The sequence below is a fragment of the Xyrauchen texanus genome, chromosome 29 (genome assembly GCF_025860055.1).
Source record: "Xyrauchen texanus isolate HMW12.3.18 chromosome 29, RBS_HiC_50CHRs, whole genome shotgun sequence".
In the NCBI taxonomy this organism is placed as follows: domain Eukaryota; kingdom Metazoa; phylum Chordata; class Actinopteri; order Cypriniformes; family Catostomidae; genus Xyrauchen; species Xyrauchen texanus.
Window position 1 is genome coordinate 33,840,027 of NC_068304.1, and position 19,994 is coordinate 33,860,020.

The 19,994-nt window shown below is 36.7% G+C and overlaps 1 protein-coding gene and 1 pseudogene across 2 annotated transcripts in view; one reads left to right on the forward strand and one right to left on the reverse strand.

Moving 5' to 3' along the window:
* Nucleotides 1–5,046, forward strand: part of LOC127622976 (semaphorin-7A-like) — a 28,072-nt gene extending 23,026 nt beyond the window's left edge. For both annotated transcript variants that reach the window (XM_052097195.1, XM_052097196.1), the window contains one exon: nucleotides 446–5,046. In XM_052097195.1, the coding sequence (XP_051953155.1) occupies nucleotides 446–645 (200 nt within the window). In that variant the 3' untranslated portion in view covers nucleotides 646–5,046. The remainder of the gene's footprint in view (nucleotides 1–445) is intronic.
* A 150-nt stretch (nucleotides 5,047–5,196) lies between these two features.
* LOC127622977 (AT-rich interactive domain-containing protein 3B-like) overlaps nucleotides 5,197–19,994 on the reverse strand; it is a 62,182-nt pseudogene continuing 47,384 nt past the window's right edge.

The window sequence follows — 19,994 nt, forward strand, 5'->3', positions numbered from 1 at the left end:
GCACAATATCCATCATTTGAAAATAAAATACAATTACCAAAGGAAACTCCTTTTATTATTTTCTGGTGAATGTTAGTCATACCTAGCTAAACGGTGAATATGTAAGTGTAGACTTTTTTACATTTCATCACTCAATGATAATTATTTTAAGATTTATGCATTTTAATTTCTGAACAAAATATTTTTTGGGAATTGAATTAAGTGACCTTTAATAAATAAAATATATATATTTTTTTACTAAATAACTAAACATTGTTATGAAATTTGTTCTGAAATGTCAAAGCGTAAATCTTAAATATAAGGGTTTAAACGTGGTAAAACATGTTAAGTGGAGCTGAGAGTACTACAGTCTGACTGGTAGTTCAAAGCAATATTAAATTAGCTACAACAGACAATATATATAAAAATGAAGGAGTTGTCAACTGTAGAACTTTTACAATGTCAGGTTTTCCAGATCTGTGGATTTCTGCAGAGCTTTCTGGAGAGTTCTACAGGCGAAGATCCCGCATGGATAGTGATGATTTGGCCAAGTATGACATCACATACCTGTATCAGCACACCTGGATGGTCATGGAGCAGCATTTCTGTCAAACAAATTTAGTCCTATCCATAAGCATAAACTACTCCAAAAATCAGAGGGAATGATTGTTGATAAGAATGTTCTTCAAGCCCAACCCCAACCAAAGCCTAACCCTAATATCTGATTGGTTGATGTGAAGAAGGTTGTGACGACCGACCAGGATGCTGATCTAAGATCATGCTATTTGGTAGCAGTAAGCTCACCTGGCTGTTCATTCTTTAAACATTTTAGGGCAGAATTATTGTGTCTTAATAAGTTACATGTAATATATATATATACTGTAAATCTTCAGTGGCGAATTTTCAGGGCCAGCAAATCCTTCTCTGCTGGCCTAACATGACAAATAAATAAATATCTTTCATCCTTTCATTCTCAATCATCTTTTTGCCTCTGTATTTTTAATCACTTTCCATTCTTAATTAATCTACAAAACAAATAGAGAAAAATTAAAAGTTTATCCAGTCAGAATTAATTCATTGATGCATACAATCAAAGTGTGTGACATCTGTTTCACAAATCACGTGCCCAAAGCAGCATGTGAGTCTGAGCTCCACCCCCTCAGGCCTTCATAATTTCTACAGAATCCCTCAACTGTGCAAATGAATGAGCATCTAAATAAGCGATACATACATTTGTTTCCACATTACATGATATTAAAGACGTTTAACAAATGCTTTCAGAAACACGTGTATCAAGCATTATAATCTCTTTTGATAATCATACACCTGAAGCACATATGCTAGCGCTGCAGCATTGTTTATCAGTTGGGTTTCTAGGAGACGTCTCTAATGAGAGTCAACCCGTTGCTAAGCTGACGGGAGCGTTGCAGTTCCTAATATATCGGGGAATGGAATGCATTTATGGTCAGATGTCAAGTAGGAACATCCCTCATCCAACTTGAATAGAATGCAACCGTGTACCCTGACGAAATGAAATTTATTGCAAGCAACATTTCAAATAAAACAGTCATGCTGCAGTTAAAATTAGGTTTGGTTGAGTATGAAGTGTCATTTTAAGTTCTGGCTTTCGTGCGAGGACATGTTTTTAAAATGTCAGTTGGTACTAGTTAGCTGCGACATAATTTATTCTCAAATGCATAGGGTGTCTTATTCATTGTGAAACTGTGTTTTTATTAATGGCATAAATCACACTGAAGGCCTAGAATTATAATGCACGGCCAGCCACTGTAAATCTTACACATTAAAACCTGACCAGATGTACAAAGGTCTGCAAAACCTGAAGTTATAGAGACGGTCCACATGGTGAGATATAAAAACAGGCCAATGAGTCAATGCAATATGCAAACACCAACCCTGCACATTTGCACAGTGTTTTTTAATCCAATTCAAACAGAAGAGTTGCAGAAAACAGTGTGAAGTTTCTTGAAGCTCAATACTCAACAATGTGAACTGATTAATAAAAATCCATTTCCTGAGTACATGGAAAAAACAATATAGCTGATTATCTTCTCACCTTCAATATCACTCGATTCAAAAACCTTCAAAATGTCATTCAAAACAGACAGACACATGCAGGCAAGTATGCATTGTGTGTTGTTTATGCATCTTGTTCATTCACTGGTCACCTGACCGTTTACTTCACAACATACAGACTCAACTGATACATCTCCCATATGCAAAAGTCACAAACATTCAGTCAGAAGTTAGTTGCAGCATCAGTAATCACATACTGTAAAAAGCATTCAGAGAGTGCCCTTTGACCTGTGAAGCCTGAGCAGCTGATATATGCAGTAAGGAGCCGCTGGTCTTTGGTATTTAGCTATGCAAGAACTGAAGGCAGTATTAGTTTGGTTACGGTGAGCTAGTTTGGCCACCTGATTGTACAAATGCAAACACATCAAGTTGATTGTTATCCCATGAGAAGTTGCGTAAATATGAACAGTAAAAAGAAAAAGAAGAGAAAAAACACAGAGCAAGAACATAAGCAGGCCCTTTACTGTTCAGCTTGAGTTGAGGAAACACCTCAGCCAAGCACGGCCAGCATTCCTGGTTCTGCGCTATAATTGCAAAAAAGTTCGGATCATTCCTGGGGAGCGGGTTAACTGTACATCCTCTAGACATGGCAGCATGAGGTATGTAGTGTAGATTTCCATGGAGTTTGAGGTATACTTCATAGCAACAGTCTTGTCCATGTTTTGTGCATTCTTGAGTGATTATCATCATATATAATATTAAAAATAATGCGAGTTCCATTCAAAACATCACAGTACTACCTGAGAAAGACGCATTCCCATTACAAAAAACAAAAAAGTGATTGAAAACAAACATCATGCCATGAATGAAGTCAATGTGGATTCCCTCTCCCTTATATAAAATAAACAGAATAAGAGGTTTTAAAACTCCCTATCACTCGAGAGTCCAGTAATGTTAATGTGTTATAGAGATCCAGTTTAGACCTCACATGTGGTTTCACTAAAACCACTTCAAGTTTACTGGACATGTATGGACCTCACATTCATTCGACTGGTCTCTATACATTACAGAACATCACAGGAGGATCTGAAGTCTGTGTATTATGAGGTTTGTTTTGGCTATAAGAGGTTTTGTTTTGGTTGAGGAATGGTTTGAATGGTTGGACTGAGAATGTTTGAGCAAACATTTGGGTAAATCTCACAAAACCTGTCATATTAAAAGCATGAAAGCGGACGTATTTCACCACAAAAATAAAAATGAACACACATGCACAAGATAGATAGATGGATAGATTTGAAATCAGAAGTTTACATTAGCCAAATACATTTAAACTCAGTTTTTTCAAAATTCCTGACATTTAATCGTAGAAAACATTCCCTGCCTTAGGTCAGCTAATAATAGTGAGAATTATACATTTCAGCTTTTATTTCTTTCACCACATTCCGAGTGGGTCAGAAGTTTACATACACTTTGTTAGTATTTGATAGCATTGCCTTTAAATTGTTTAACTTGGGTCAAACATTTTGGGTAGCCCTATACCCAGAATTAGTTGCTGGAATTTTGGCCCATTCCTCCAGACAGAACTGGTGTAACTGGGTCAAGTTTGTAATCCTCCTTGCTCACACATGCTTTTTCAGTTCTGCCCATACATTTTCAATTGGACTGAGGTCAGGGCTTTGTCATGACCACTCCAATACCTTGACTTTGTTGTCCTTAAGCCATTTTGGCACAACTTTGGAGGTATGCTTGGGGTCATTGTCCATTTGGAAGACCCATTTGTGACAAGCTTTAACTTCCTGGCTGATGTCTTGAGCTGTTGCTTCAATGTATCCACATAATTTTCCTTCCTCATGATGCCATCTATTTTGTGAAGTGTACCAGCCCCTCGTGCAGCAAAGCACCTGCACAACATGATGCTGCCATCCCCATGCTTAACTTGGGATGGTGTTCTTCAGCTTGCAAGCCTCACACTTTTTCCTCCAAACATAACGATGGCCAGTTAATTTTTTTGTTTCATCAGACCAGAGGACATTTCTCCAAAAACCTTTTTCTCATGTGCACTTGCAAACTGTAGTCTAGCTTGTTTATGGCAGTTTTGAAGCAGTGGCTTCTTCCTTGCTAAGCTGCCTTTCAGGTTATGTCGATATAGGACTTGTTTTTCTGTGGATATACATACTTGTCAACCTGTTTCATCCAGAATTTTCACAAGGTCCTTTGCTGTTGTTCTGGGATTGATTTGTACTTTTCGTACCAAATTACATTCATCTCTAGGAGACAGAATGCGTCTCCTTCCTAAACGATATGATGGCTGCGTGGTCCCATGGTGTTTATACTAGAGTACTATTGTTTGAACAGGAAATTACTTCTAAGGATGAACCAGACTTGTGGAGGTCCACAATTTATTTTTCGAGGTCTTTGCTGATTTCTTTTGATATTCCCATGATGTCAAGCAAAGAGGCACTGAGTTTGATGTTATGCCTTAAAATACATTCACAGGTACACTTCTAATTCAGTACACCTCCTATCAGAAGCTAATTGTCTAAAGACTTGCCATCATTTTCTGGAATTTTCCAAGCTGCTAAAAGGCACAGTTAACTTGGTGTATTTAAACTTCTGACCCACTGGAATTATGACATTGTCAATTAAAAGTGAAACAATCTGTCTTCAAACAATTGTTGGAAAAATGTGAACATTATCTGAAGCTACTGAGCCGTATCTGCATGATTTTATGCACTGCAGCCAGACAGTTCGCTAATTAGACAATCGCATAAATAAGTAGGTGTACAGGTGTTCTTAATACAATAAAATAAAAGTGGTCACGGAGTGTGTGTGTGTGTATATATATGCGCACACACAAACATGTCTATATGTGAAAATGCTTAATTTTCAATAGGCAGAACTTAGTACACACACAGAGAGAGAGTATACTGTAAATGTGTATGTATATATACACATTTACAGTATATAAACGCGTGTATGTGTGTGTGTGAGTGTGTGTACTAAATACTGCCTACTGAAAATTAAGTATTAACTTTGTACACACACACACACACACACAGAGAGAGAGTATACTGTAAATGTGTATGTATATATACACATTTACAGTATATAAATGAGTGTATGTGTGTGTGTGTGTGTACTAAATACTGCCTACTGAAAATTAAGTATTAACTTTGTACACACACACACACACACACAGAGAGAGTATACTGTAAATGTGTATGTATATATACACATTTACAGTATATAAATGAGTGTATGTGTGTGTGTGTGTGAGTACAAAGTACCGTCTATTGAAAACATTTTCACTCACAGATCTCATTAACAAACTTTGAAAATAAGTGAAAAAAGAGCTGTGCTTTCCATTGTGAAGTAATAATGGTAGTATTTCTTGACTTCTTGCATTTAATTTATGCTGACTAATACAATACAAATGCAGAGTAACAAACTTGTTTAAAATAAATTAAGATGTCCAGATGCATTACGGTAATAGGTTTGGGAGAAAAATGTGCTTAATAGCCATGAAAAAATTGCCACAATGTAAAATTTGAATGGTCTTAAAAATAGTCTTAATTTTCTTAATAAAATAGCATGCTGAATTTTTTGCCTTTTAATTTTGGTGTGAAATATGAGTTGCTCATGTTCTTGACAGGTTTTGTGAGAGGTGTGACATCTGACTGACGTCAACCATTCAGTTTGTTTGAGGCAACTGGCAGCTGTTTTGAGTTTTTCTGGGCCGATTGGTTCCGTGATCAGGGGCTGAAGTCATGGAAAAGCAGATCATTCCAAGACCCTTATGAGACTTCCAGAATTCCCCTTGCTAAACGATCACACCCTGATGTGCCACCTAGATTGAGGAGCTGCAGGGGCCCATGGCGAGGTGCGGGACCAAAATTAAGTAAATTCAACAAGAAAAAGTCAACTACAGCTCCTGAGGTAAAAGACAATCCTATAATAATCAACAACTGTAGAGAGTACATTTTGAGGTATGTGATATGAGGAACCTCATGTGAAAAATATAATTTCGAAAAACTAACAAAACAAAATCAGAAACCGAAAGATCGCAACACACACTTTTCCTAAATAAAAATCTTCAAGTTCTTTGAAGACTGTCAGTTGCTTGGCTGAACGGTCTTTTTATTTGTAGCGTTTTCTCGAACACCGATCCACATTTGTGAAACATGAGCAGAACAAATTTCTTTAAAAAATTTTTTACATTTATTTGAATGTGAAAATGTAAGCAAGAATGTTTTTTACAAAGAAATTTGTCCTGCTTGCATTTCAAGAATGAGACCCAGTGAGTTGCAAATGTTAGTGTATGCATTCATGTAAGTGTGTGTGTGTGTGTGTGTGTGTGTGTGTATGTGTACATGTGCGAAAAACGCAAATGTTTCAAAATATGTGGACAGCCAAAGTGGACAGTAAAAAATGAGGTACTGGTTGTGCAACAGTTTGATCAATGACTGATGTATTCAGCACAGCGCTGGGCTGCGAAACATGAATGCACTCGAGCTACGGCGAGCCGCTGGTGGACGGTTCTGCTGAACTTGGCCCCTTGGAGGAAGAAGAGGAGCTGGGGCTTTGGCTTGGCTGGGGCAGAGCCAGGGAAGGTAACCACCCCACTGGGTCCAGCTGAAGATGCAGTAGCTGCAGCAGACACATTCACACCTGCAGCTGCAGACTTCTGGGCAAACAGAGTTCCTGACAGAGAGAAAGACTGGGATGAAATCTTAAATTATGTGAATTGTTTAATATGGCCACATGAGCTCCGAACCAAACTTTAGTTTGATGCCTCACTATCTACTCTCTACTTAGGCAGTATTCTTTTAAGATAGCGTCCTAAAGGCTTGGGTGTCCTTGTGGAACGCTCAGCCTTTCAAAGTATATACTCTTTAGACCGCAAGGCCATACGGACAGTTATTTTAATTAATAACTGTGATCATTTCTTCCCTGAAATTGTAATCAGATTACTTTAGTGATCACTTCATTGGAAAAGTACTTACTAATTCCTTTACTTTTAAGTTACGCAACGAATTCAAAATAATATCTATATTTCCTCCTGGTTCATTGTCACACACCCTTCTGCTGTCACAGAAACACAATTAGACATACATTTGAATGTATATTTCAAAAGTATTATACATATTATTACTATTATTATTTTAGAAACATTTAACCAAAGATAAAGAGACAGTTCACCCAAAAATGCTTATTCTCTCATCATTTACTCACCCTCATGCCATCCCAGATGTGAATATGAGTTACTTTCTTCCGCAGAACACAAATAAAGATTTTTAGAAGAATATTTCTGATCTGTAGGTCCATACAATGCAAGTGAATGGTGAGCAGACCTTTGAAAGTCCAAAGAAGGCATCATAAAAGTAATCCATATGACTCCAGTTTTTTAATCCATATTTTAAGAAGTGATATGAAAGGTGTGGGTGAGAAACTGATGCATTTTAAAGTCCTTTTTTACTATAAATCTCCACTTTCACTACTACATTGTGGTGTGGAAGTGACTTTCACATTGAGCCATCTACTGGTTCCGGCTGGTCAAAGGTGGAGATTAATTGTAAAAAAACAAAATGACTTAAATATTGATCTGTATCTCACACACACCTATATCACTTCTGAAGACATGGATTAACTGCTGGAGTCCTATGGGTTACTTTTATGCTGACTTTATTTGCTTTTTGGGCCTTCTAAGATCATATTGTTTTCTGCAGAAGAAAAAGTAAAACATATCTGGGATGGCACGAGGGTGAGTAAATGCATATCTCATAATGTGAGATAATTAGCATTTTTGGATGAACTATTCCTTTAAAAGTAACTACTTTAATTGAAAGCCAATAACTAATCTGCTTATACAAATATATTATATAAATATAATAGTTTGATGTTAACATTTCACTAAGCTAATGACATGATACTGTAATCAGACTAATAAAACACAGCACACAAACATTAAACTTGAATTATTAAAATGTATTTTGCTGTAAACTTTTATTTAGGCAGAAAACTGAAGGAACTGACGTTTTTGTTGTTTCTAGTTGAGTTGACAACAACCCTTTGATGTCATGAAATGCTCATCTCCCTTTCTGTCCATTACAAAACCCGGTGTCATAAGGTTATTTTAGATGTGTATAGGAAATTGTTGTGACCAAACATGTGAAATTACCCAAATGTGCAATGAAATTGAATCTGGAGCACTTTAATGCGATCAGACATGCTGGCACCCTGAACCAAACTCACAGCACATCTGTCATTCAGGGCACCAGATACAAGTTTATTGAGCACAGAACCGCTCTGATAACACGTCTTAAACACTGACCCTATTTACATGTAATAAAGAAAGCACAACACACTACAGACAAAACAGCTGCCCACATGAGTGCAGCACAGTGGGCAGCGCATTTAGACAATTTACAGTATTTAATTAAAATCGCAGCCCTCGTGGTTTGATAACGGCATTTAGTAATTTCTTGATTTAAATTTTGTTTTATTAATTGCTCAGCCCTATCTTGGATAACTTGTTTTCACTGTATTACATTAAAAAAAAAAAAAAAAATGCAAAGTGTTAGAAGTTTCACAGTGGACCCCTCTGTGCATAGTGAGTTTTTGCTCAGGCGACTGAAGGGTCACCTAATAAAAATAGGTTTTGCCCAGCAAAGACAGAAATTAGAGGGAACATTAGATGACGAGTTTGGAACAAAGTTCTGGCAACAGAGTAAATGATACCTGAGTAAATAATGCCATTCACTTCCACTGATACACTTATACTCGCCACTCCAGTGGAGGAAATGCTCATCGACAGATCATGTTTCTCATCTACACAAACAAACACAAAACTGAATTAGACACGTTAACACATTGACACAGTCCGGCACAGTCACATATTGAGCAGGATCTCAAACCAACATATTCAGGTCATATACTGTATCAGCCACAAAGCAAAAGAAAACAAATGTATTTTGCATAAAGAAAATCAAGCCTAAATATAGGACCATAAAAGTTTTTGCATTGTGACATCCTTTTTATGTCAATTATGTAAAATTTCCCCCAAATTTAAATTCCCAAAACTTTCCAAGATGCAAAATCTTGGAAAGGTGCATCAGTAATGAGAATATTGCGGGGAAAATATCCTTAACTGTCATGAAAATGATGACGCAATGCACAAAATCGTCCTAAAGTTCCTGAAACTAGGCTTCATTTTCATTTAGGGGTGAAATATGACTTGGACATGTTCTTGGCAGGTTTGGTTGGGATTCATGCACTAACTTCTGGGTGGCGCTGCAAGCCGCATGTTCATGGGTATTTGTGATGTCATGGTGAGCAGGTTGTGTTGGAAGGCCTGCTGCATCAGTTTCTGCTGCTCTTCTGCGAGTCGAGCAATCTTCCTCTCAGGCGCTTCCATCTCCAGTTTCTCTCTTAGCTGATCCAGTGTAGCTGCTCGTGCCAAACCTGCCAGCTGATGCTGACCCAACGCCAGCGCCATGACTGGAGAACGCCCGGACAGAGAGGAGACACCGTCCTCTAGAGGAGAGATACGGTGAGTTAGAGGAGAAATTGAATGAGGAAGGTGTTAAATTGCTTTTCATATCAATTGTTTTTGCTCTGCTTGTTTGTTACCAAGTTGACTTTAAAGGGGTCATGACATGTATGCCTTTTTTATTATTTTAAAATTTTTATTTTTCCTTGAGGTTCAATTATAATATTAAGGTTTTTTGCACACATGCAAAATTTGTCAACCTTATGCTGGCCCACATTTATGATTGGCTCACTGCTCTTGACGGACCTGCTCTCTGCTTGCCATCTCACTGCTCACCTTTGCTGGGCAGGGCAACAGAAGTGATAAGGTAAAGTAATCACTGAGGTGCTGTTGTGAAGGCGGCCAGATGCAAATGCATACCACAGTGTGACATCACAATGTAGAGGAAGTAGAAAAAGAGTCATTTTGGCAGCTTGGTTTCAACAAATGCTCTTTTTGCAGTGAGGAGGATGTTTTAAGATCTGAAACTTACAGTAAGTTTTTTTTTTTAATACTACAATGGCCTCTTAATGTTAAAAAAATCAAGGAAGATTTGATTCCTTGTATCATGACCCCTTTAATATTTTCCAGATGATAGATAGATAGATAGATAGATAGATAGATAGATAGATAGATAGATAGATAGATAGAGACTGTCTGACAGATAGAATGATTGAAACCGACAGATGCAGACAGACAGATGGATATATAGATAAGTGGACAGTTGGACAGACAGAAAATACAGACAGGCAGACAGATAGGTGGATAGTCGTAAAGTCAGACAGCCAGGCAGATGGAGACAGATAGTGACAGACAAACAGATAGACAGGTACAGACAGACAGGCGAAAGGACAGATAAGTGGATAGATGGACGGATGGAAGGGCAGACAGACAGATAGAAACAGACCGACAGATAGATAAAGACAGACAGACAGATGGATATTAGATAAGTAGATAGTTTGACAGACAGACAGATAGAGACAGACCGAAAAATACAATCAGACAGACAGATAAGTGGATAGTTGGAACGATAGACCGATAGATAAGGACAGATAGAAACAGACAGACAAATTTATAGAAGCAGACAGATAAATACAGACAAAGACAGACAGATGGATAGATAAGTGGATAGTTGGACAGACAGATGACAGACAGGCAGATGGAGACAGACAAACAGAGACAGATACAGACAGAAAGATGGATAGATAAGTGGATAGTTGAATGGATGGACGGATGGAAGGACATCAGACACACATAGTTTCTATTTGTTTGCGTTGCTTTGAAAATCTTGTTCACTGCAAATGTTCACTCCGTGTGCACAGGACTTTAAGCTAATGAACTATATTAGGTGTAACGAGAACTTGTTATAAGATGTTACATGAACTCATAAGAACCCATGAAAACTACAGTCTTTCATAACTACAGTATTTCATAACTACAGTCTTCCGCACAACATGTGGCTTTCTTGGATGAAACACTAATTACCACAACTTACACTTCCCGTAACACCAACAACACAAAATAAACCCAATAACAACAGAAATTCAAAATTTCCTTTTGAATCTGTAATGGACTGAATCTATGAAGTTCGTGCAGGAGAGAATCAAATCCAGATATTTGGAAGGATTTTAAAATGATTAATACCTTTGAGTAAAGAAAAACACAGAGGCTACTAAGAATTTTCTTAAGTGTTCTGTTGTCTCCATATTTATGAAATGAAAAAAGAAACAAAAGCTTAATACAATAGTAGACAACAGACTTGTTTTAAGTCAACAGCAGTGAAATACTTAAGTGTAACTATTTTTTGAAAATGCAGTTCATCTTTCTGGCGCCAGAGGGCGCTCTAACACAGCATAGTCTGTTAGTGTATAACTACAACATCAGAACGAGCACACGCTGTGCTATTAAAACTCAGAACATTCTGTACAGATTTAACTTCACCAACAAGAACTAAATTAAATGTTATCTTTTCATGAACGAAAACTGCATGAACACAGCAAGTGTCAACTAGATGAACCTGGAGTATCTTTAAAAGGAATTTACGGGTTATTTTCAACTTAAAGGTCCCCATGAAATCAAAATAAAGGTTTTGTGGATTTTAGTTCATATTTATTAGCTTTGATGTACAATTTCAAAATGTACAGTTTTTCTTATCCAAGGAAATGGATAATAAATATTGATGATGCATTTTGTCTAATAAAATGCTCTCTAGAATAAGAATGTTCCTCCGCCTATAATATTTATACCATTTGGATTTGTGTAGCTGTGATGTAAACTAAAGCCTATTGGCTATTAAAAAACCAGGACAAGCCCTATACCTGACTCCAACTTCCAGTTTCCAATAGAAAATGCATCTGCACAAACAAAAACAAAAAACAAGAAAAAAAAAGAAAATTGTATTTGTTGTGTTCATTAGGTCGTTCATACTCTGGGAAATTTTATATTATGTCTACAGGTAGCATTTTTATGGTCTGATGTCAATTACAACAGACAATAATTTATTAAAAAACAGTATAATCAGACATTATTGTATAATAGACATTATGTTGATAACAACCAGAAATATTTCTTTAGCAAACAGCAATAGTGTGAATGACAACGGTATACTGTTATTTCAGGGCAAGAAAGTTTCCCCTCACTCACCAAGTCCCTTTTTCAGAGACGGCCTGGGTGATGCCTGGAGTCCGTTCAGGACCCCCACGGCACCGGGTCCCAGCGCAGACAGATGCATCTTTGGAGGGGAAAGAATGTGAGGGCCGGAGCTGTGGGAGGGACTAAAGTGGAACAGGCTGTTACTGTAGCTGGGTCGACGCCCCTCACGACGGTTACTGTCAATGGCCGCCTGTAGTTCGCTAGGAGAACTCAAAGCCTTCTGCTCACACTCGTATGGGTACAGATACTTCATATACCTGACAGATACAAGAAAACAAGAGCAGTGCAATAACAGGCCAAATCTGTGAATCTGATTTATTAGAATATGTTTCAGTGTGTATATTATTTAAGGTCCATGTTATGCCCAAGACTAGGCCAAGAAGTAAACAATACAAATAGACAGTGTTTACAACTACTGTCACTTCATGAACTTTTCATATCGGCTACCTCCACGCATACAGAAAAACCTTTGGTGTTTTGATCCCGCCATGGAATAAAAAAGGTTATTCTAACTTAATATCTTTATAAAACTGTGAGAAATGAAGTAGAATTTGCAAGATATATTCACAAATGTAAGAAATAAAGTCACAATTGTGAGATAGAAAGTCAAAATTACCTCTTTGTTTATATTCCGTGGAGATGCTAATAGGTGAAACTCCTGAAAAAGTCCAGGTTAAAATGTCCATATTTAAGCCCATAATCAAAAAGAAACGAGTCAATATATTTAGCATAAAAATTGTTTTAGGACCATCAATATGTTTGAGCATTGTGACATTATTTTCATGACAATTAAGCACATTTTGCCCCAATTCTCATCGCTGTAATGCAAAAAAAGTCTAATTTTACTATTATTTCTCACATTTAAATTTTAAAATTGAATGTACATATACACCGATCAGCCACATATAATATATATGTAATATTGTGTAGGTCCCCCTCGTGCCACCAAACTGTGCCAACCCGCATCTAAGAATAGGATTCTGAGATGATATTCTTCTCACCACAATTGTACAGAGTGGTTATCTGAGTTGCTGTAGACTTTGTCAGTTCGAACCCGTCTGGCCATTCTCTGTTGACCTCTCATCAACGAGGCATTTCGGTCCACAGAACTGCCGCTCACTGGATGTTTTTTTTGTTTTTGGCACCATTCTGTGTAAATTCTAGAGACTGTTGTGTGTGAAAATCCCAGGAGATCAGCAGTTACAGAAATACTCAAACCAGCCCATCTGGCACCAACAATCATGCCACGGTCCAAATCTCTGAGATCACATTTTTTTCCCCATTCTGATGGTTGATGTGAATATTAACTGAAGCTCCTGACCCGTATCTGAATTATTTTATGAACTGCTGCCAGATGATTGACTGATTAGATAATTGCATCGACGTTTGTTGGTGCCAGATGGGCTGGTTTTGAGTATTTCTGTAACTGCTGATCTCCTGGGATTTACACAAACAACAGTGGTGTTTTAATGACTTCATCCTGAGTGTATGTAAACTTCTGACTTCAAATGTGTGTGTATATGTGTGTGTATATGTGTATGTATATATATATATATATATATATATATATATATATATATATATATATATATATATATTATTATTCATACATGAGCATGCATGAATATTTTATGTTACTAATGTTACCATGGCAATAAATCTTCACCTGCATCTGAATTTACACATCAACCTACCACAGTAAAGACAAACTAAATCAATAGATCAATAAATCTTTTGGGCTAATTAGTGTGAAGCAGAATATGTTGAGAAGAGAAGAAATCGTGAGATAGAGTGTGTGTGTGTGTCGTACTGTGTGCGTAGCGTGAAGGCAGCACTGGTGATGGAGGTGGGCAGGTTGAGACCCTTGGTGATCTCTCTCCAGATCTTCTTGTTAATGACCTCCACTAGTCCACCCTTTTCTGTCACTAGCTTATAGAGCATGTACAGATCCAACACCTTCTTCGCCATGATGGGAATCCTGTTCACTGGAGTCCCTTCAGGACAAAAAAACAAAACAATAACATTATCATCTCTGATGTAAAATAATATCAAAATCTTAGCAACCTTTAACAACTGCCTTTTTTCAACAGACAGTGATGACATATTACAAATCTAGCCAACTTTTATATGTTGTACATAGATTAATTCATGTAAATTCATAATGTTATTGTTTGTGTTATATTACCCTGGCATTTTGAAGAAAAAAAAATATGGCTACTGAGGGAGTGACCATAAATTCAGCATCTCTCTCTCTCTCTTCTGTCTTCCTGTAATCCATCTTTCTCTATTTATTTTCCTCTTTTGGAAAGTCTTGGAAAATGAAAACGCAAAAATTATATTTGCCTACACCACTATATGAGTTTACCCCACTATAGTTTACTTTTGCATTCCAAACCTGGAAATATGAGAAGGGTTCATTTCGCTTCAGAAATGCTGACCAGAAACCAATCAATAATAAATGTTTTGTCATTTAAAGAGATAAGCAACACAACACCTTGATTTTTCCACTTCAAATCAGATTTTAGAGCCAGAACTATCCACTTTATAATTAATGATTCACTTATTTGTTTTCTCTTATGTATGCCATTTAAATTATATAACTTTAATATACATTTCGTTAAGTCTATTTACATTTATTATTGTTGTAATTTCTAAAATGAATCAAGATATTTTGATATTGATAAAAAAAATGCCGATCAATTAAAATTATTTACTTTTAATTCTAGTGTTGCAACAACAAATTGCAACAACTGGAGTGGTGGTGGTGTAGTGGGTTAAAGCACATAACTGTTAATCAGAAGGTCACTGGTTTGATCCCCACGGCCACCACCATTGTGTCCTTGAGCAAGGCACATAACTCCAGGTTGCTCCGGTGGGATTGTCCCTGTAATAAGTGCACTGTAAGTCGCTTTGGATAAAAGCGTCTGCCAAATGCATAAATGTAAATGTAACAAATTGCTAAAATTGATAATTATCTATGAATTTCATTATCGATTAGTTGTAAATATGCGGTGTGTGTGGAGTCAGTGTCAACTGTTAGTGATGCCATTTTTCAGTAGGGAAAAATGTGTTTGCATGATACAACTTGTTTGAGACAAGCTGAAGCAGAAAAAAAAAACATGATCCAGCGCATTTATGATAAACACTTAAAAGATCATAAGCATTCAGTTTAATGTGGGCCAGTTGCCGTGAGTGGCAAATATGTTTAGCACCGAAATGGCTCAACAGACCCAGTGTCCAAAGATGAGATCCACGTAATCCATTTTCACTAAATAAAGGTTTCTTTTAAAATAATTTTGGTTATTTGGTCATTTTGCTGCTCTAAAAGTAAAAAGAAACTAATTCTAAATCACACAATGCATGGATGCAGTGAAGAAACCATACTACTCCTCTTTCCTTAATTTGCTCACATTTCCGTGAGATCCCTTAAAGAGACAGTGCTGCTGCACATGTACAGTTTTTTGTAAAATAAAAATGTATGCATAAACTACAAATAATTATAAAAATGTGTAAACACTGTATTACTGAAATACTGTAATATTGAAGAATTTAACAAATAAACTCCTACAGATGGGCTTTGATGAAATAGAATGTGGAATTTGTACATTATTAAAAAGCTTGAATGTGCCAAATTATAAGATCAAATTTGAAAAACTATAGCCTATATATTTAGCACCTGAAGTCTTGCACAGCAACTAAAATAATTCTAATTTTTGGTAAAAACTACATGCAATTTATAGTGTAACATTTATAAAGTATTTTAAACCTTTTATGTACACAATGTATAACACACAATCACTTATGTTTTTTTTTTATAAATACAGATTCATGAATAAAATACAGGAAATAAAATTGGGCTTATATTTGACTAAGCAAAGTAATAATGGAAGATTAATTGATGATCAAAATAATCATTAATTGCAGCTCTACTTACAGTAATTCAGTAAAACAATCACTGCAACTTTTATCCCCAGAATGAGTCTATTATGAATCAATGTGAGTTTATTTTTTCATTGTTCTTTAAACCGTAGCAGCAATGCTTCCTATAATAGTTATATGCTAAAAATCCACTTTACATTTAAACTCAATAAAATGCATTGACATTCTAGGGGTATATGTAATGTGTGTATAGGGGTGAGAGTTCAGGTCACCCAAATGACAGCACTGCCGCCAGAGCAGACTTCAAAAGACACAGGAGGGCTCCGGGCAGAAAAATACATATTAGCCTGCTTTACTCAAACAAGCTTGACCTGGATAAGAGCGCAAACCAGCCTGAGACTTTTGATAGCCATACATTAAACTTTTCAACAGCTTATCTTTAGGTCAGGGGCAGGGGAGGATTCGGGGCGGTCGTTTGCTGTCTGGTTAAACGTCCTTATGAAAAGCACACAGCAGCTCCCACTGTGACAGGCATCAGGGAGGGATTGTGTGAGAGGAGTAATCCACTGCGAACACAGAGCGCATGAGGAGACTGCTATAATGGACCTCATTACACACATACATGTCTCTTTGAATCAGAAACATGATCTGCTAGAAATATAATTCCAATTTGATGCCTTAGAGCAGGGGTGTCCGAAGTCCGGCCTGAGGGCCATTTGCAGCCCTCCGACTGCTCTGATGAGGCCCACGAGAGATTTAGAAATAAAATAGATTTAGGCCCTCTATGGAGAAATTATATTTCTGGACACTGGATGTCGCGATCACGTACAGCCACTATTCACAGCGCATAGTCTCCACTAGAGTGTTCTATGTTGCCTGTCGCCATCAGCTTTATCCAATGGCACAGTTCAACAGGAGTTTGGAATACTCCTTATTTCCAAGGATGAAGCACCACGCAGAAAGAATGATGCATTTATTAAAGGACTGACATCAGGTTCGGTACTTTACTCATGTACTTGTTCTTGTTAAAATGTCCCGATACCCCACATCATACAACTGAGTAGAGCTGCAGTTGTGCAAGCGGCTAAACAGAGTTTGTTAAGTGTGCACAGAGATGTGTGAACCGATCATACTTTTCCAGGAAGTCCTCTCTAGCACTGGGATGTATAATCAACTGGTTCATTCTGATATTTAGTTGAAACAAGAAAAATTATTCAAGTGCTTCCCAGCACCATTTGAGTGAGGACATACTATATACTGTAGAAGAGAGCGCTTATATCATTTGCATATCTGTCTGATGCACACACTCAGCTTGCACATGCATGTCCACTAAATATAATCATGCAATCATTTTGATCAAATTAAAATCATATTTGTAATGCAAGTAATGCTGAAAATAATTGAAAATAAAGAGTAATTTGTTGCATCACTTCATAACAGGAAAAGGTAATATAATTCTGATTATTGTGATGGTCACACCCAACACTCAGTAGCAGATCTATATTTTTTTTGCAGTGCCACTGATTGGACGTCAAAAAGATAAAATGGAGTATAATATTTTATATAAGACGTATCACTGTTCCATTATAAGAGTTCTTTGTGAGTGAAATACCATATCCTTTATTTAAATGTAGGGCCTACACAAGCATAGAGCACAAATTATGAATAAAACTTCATTTAAGCATAACTGATTATAGGGATGTGGCCCACAGCACCTTATTTTTTTCAAATGGAAAGGTTTGGACATCCCTGCCTTAAAGGAAATGTTCATCCAAAAATGAAAATTCTGTCATCATTTATTCATGCTCTTGTAGTTCTAAACATGTATAACTTATTTTCTTCATCGGAACACAAAAGTTTGAGCAAATTCAAAGTTGGTGGGTTGCATTTGGTTACGAGACACACAACTACCTATGACGTTTAGTAGCACCGTATATGAATAAACATGAACACGAGATTTGCATTTTCAGTGAGTAAATCCAAAAAGTTGGTTACGTTTCTCACCAAAATGTATTGTATGACTTCAGAAGGCTTAGAATATAGCACACAAGTATGGAGTCAATTTTGGATCCCTTTATGGTGCTTTTTTTTTGTTTTTTTTTTTGTCCATTTTAGAGCTTGACATCCATGGTCACCATCAACTTGTTGTATGGAAAAGAGTTTTGCAAACTTTCTTCAAAATTTCACCTTTTGTGTTCCAAAGACAAAACAACGGCATATGGGTTTGGAACAACATGAGGGCGAGTAAATTATGACAGAATTTGTATTTTTTAACAAACTATCAATTTAACTTAACATCAGCTCAGTGCAGCTTGCCTTTAATGTTTTTTTTTTTTATGCCGTCGCAGCAGATACGAAACAACAGCAGTCACAGCCATCAGAACAGCTAAAATACGAGCAACAAACCCAGAATTTGATCTAAAAGCATGATGATAGAAATGACTCGTACCACCTCAAATCAACTGACAGATTTATGATCTTGCTCTACATAGCAGAACATAAAGAAATTACAGAATGTATGATGAAAAACCCTCAAGTTTAAAGGTTGTATGACACGCACACAAAGAAACAAAAGGGCTTTTTAGAGCTGTAAATGTCAATGTTTGAGAATGATATGAAACTCAACAGCGGTTAAATAGCCTGTCCACCCCTTCATGCTGATTAGAAGTGTATCGATGTAACGTTAGATGCATGATCTGATAATTTCCAGGAAGTCCAGAAGTATCTCTGCAGTTCTTTAATGCTGTTCTGACCATCAAGCCAACATCTAACAATTAGTAAAACCACAAGGGTTAGAGGTCAGCCTGAGGTTATTGATGGCTGAATTAAAATGCTGGTCAGCAGGAAGCCATGATTTCATATGTACGAGAACACACAGTAGAGAATGGATAAGAGACAATAGAAACAGTGATACACAACAGTGAAAAAGCTCTGAATGATTCATAATGACTGCAGCTTTGAATACATTTCCTAATAGCACACAGTGCAAACTAAACTAAAATCATTAATCACGTTTAAAATAATCAAAAAACAGTTTGCAAAGCACATTTCATACATGAAAAATGACAAAAACATTCAGGAGAAAAAACAACAACAAAAACAAGAACGACAAAGTAACAATTTACAATAAGGTTTATTTGTTAAGATTAGTTAGCAAATGAGTTGACATGAATTAACAATGAGCAATTCTTTTACAGCATTTATTAATCTTGGTTATGTTAATTTCAACATCTACTGTATTTGTTAACATTAGTTAACGCACTATGACCTAACAATGAGCAATTTTATTTTTTTCTAACATTAACAAAGATTAATAGTAGTGTTACCAACAACAATATTTGTAAAAAAATGCAATAAAAAAAATATGTGTAAATGACAAGCAAAAAAGGCAGTTTGTTACAGTGATTTTACTACGGAGTCAGAGATGTGTGTTTATAAACATTTTACATTGGCTTTGAACACTGCTCATCCAATCAGAATATATAATCAGATCTATATTGTATTGATTGAGCTTAAATGGTATTGAACCTGGAATATTGTTACTGTTATACTGTATAACCATACTGTTCTAGTTTACATTACAGTATGCCAAAAATCAGCATTAAAAGACCTTAAACAATGTTTTAAGGCACAAAAGACAAGTGCGTGCATTATATATTTTGACTTTACCTTAAGTTTGTTGTGAAACAGTATGTCAGTTTTGCTGGTTCTCTGACAGTAACCAAATAAACAGAGTAAATTCACGCTTGCGCTCTGCAGAACTGCGGCTCTTGGCCTGTAGTTGACTGTGGCGCCACTGCTGACTGGAGCAGCGCTCTGATTGGCCCTCGGTTGACCCTCCCATCATGCCTTGCTGGGTTGATTTTCCCAGAGGGACTAGCCCATCAGGAACAGAGTGATTAATGGCAGGTGGGGTCAGAGG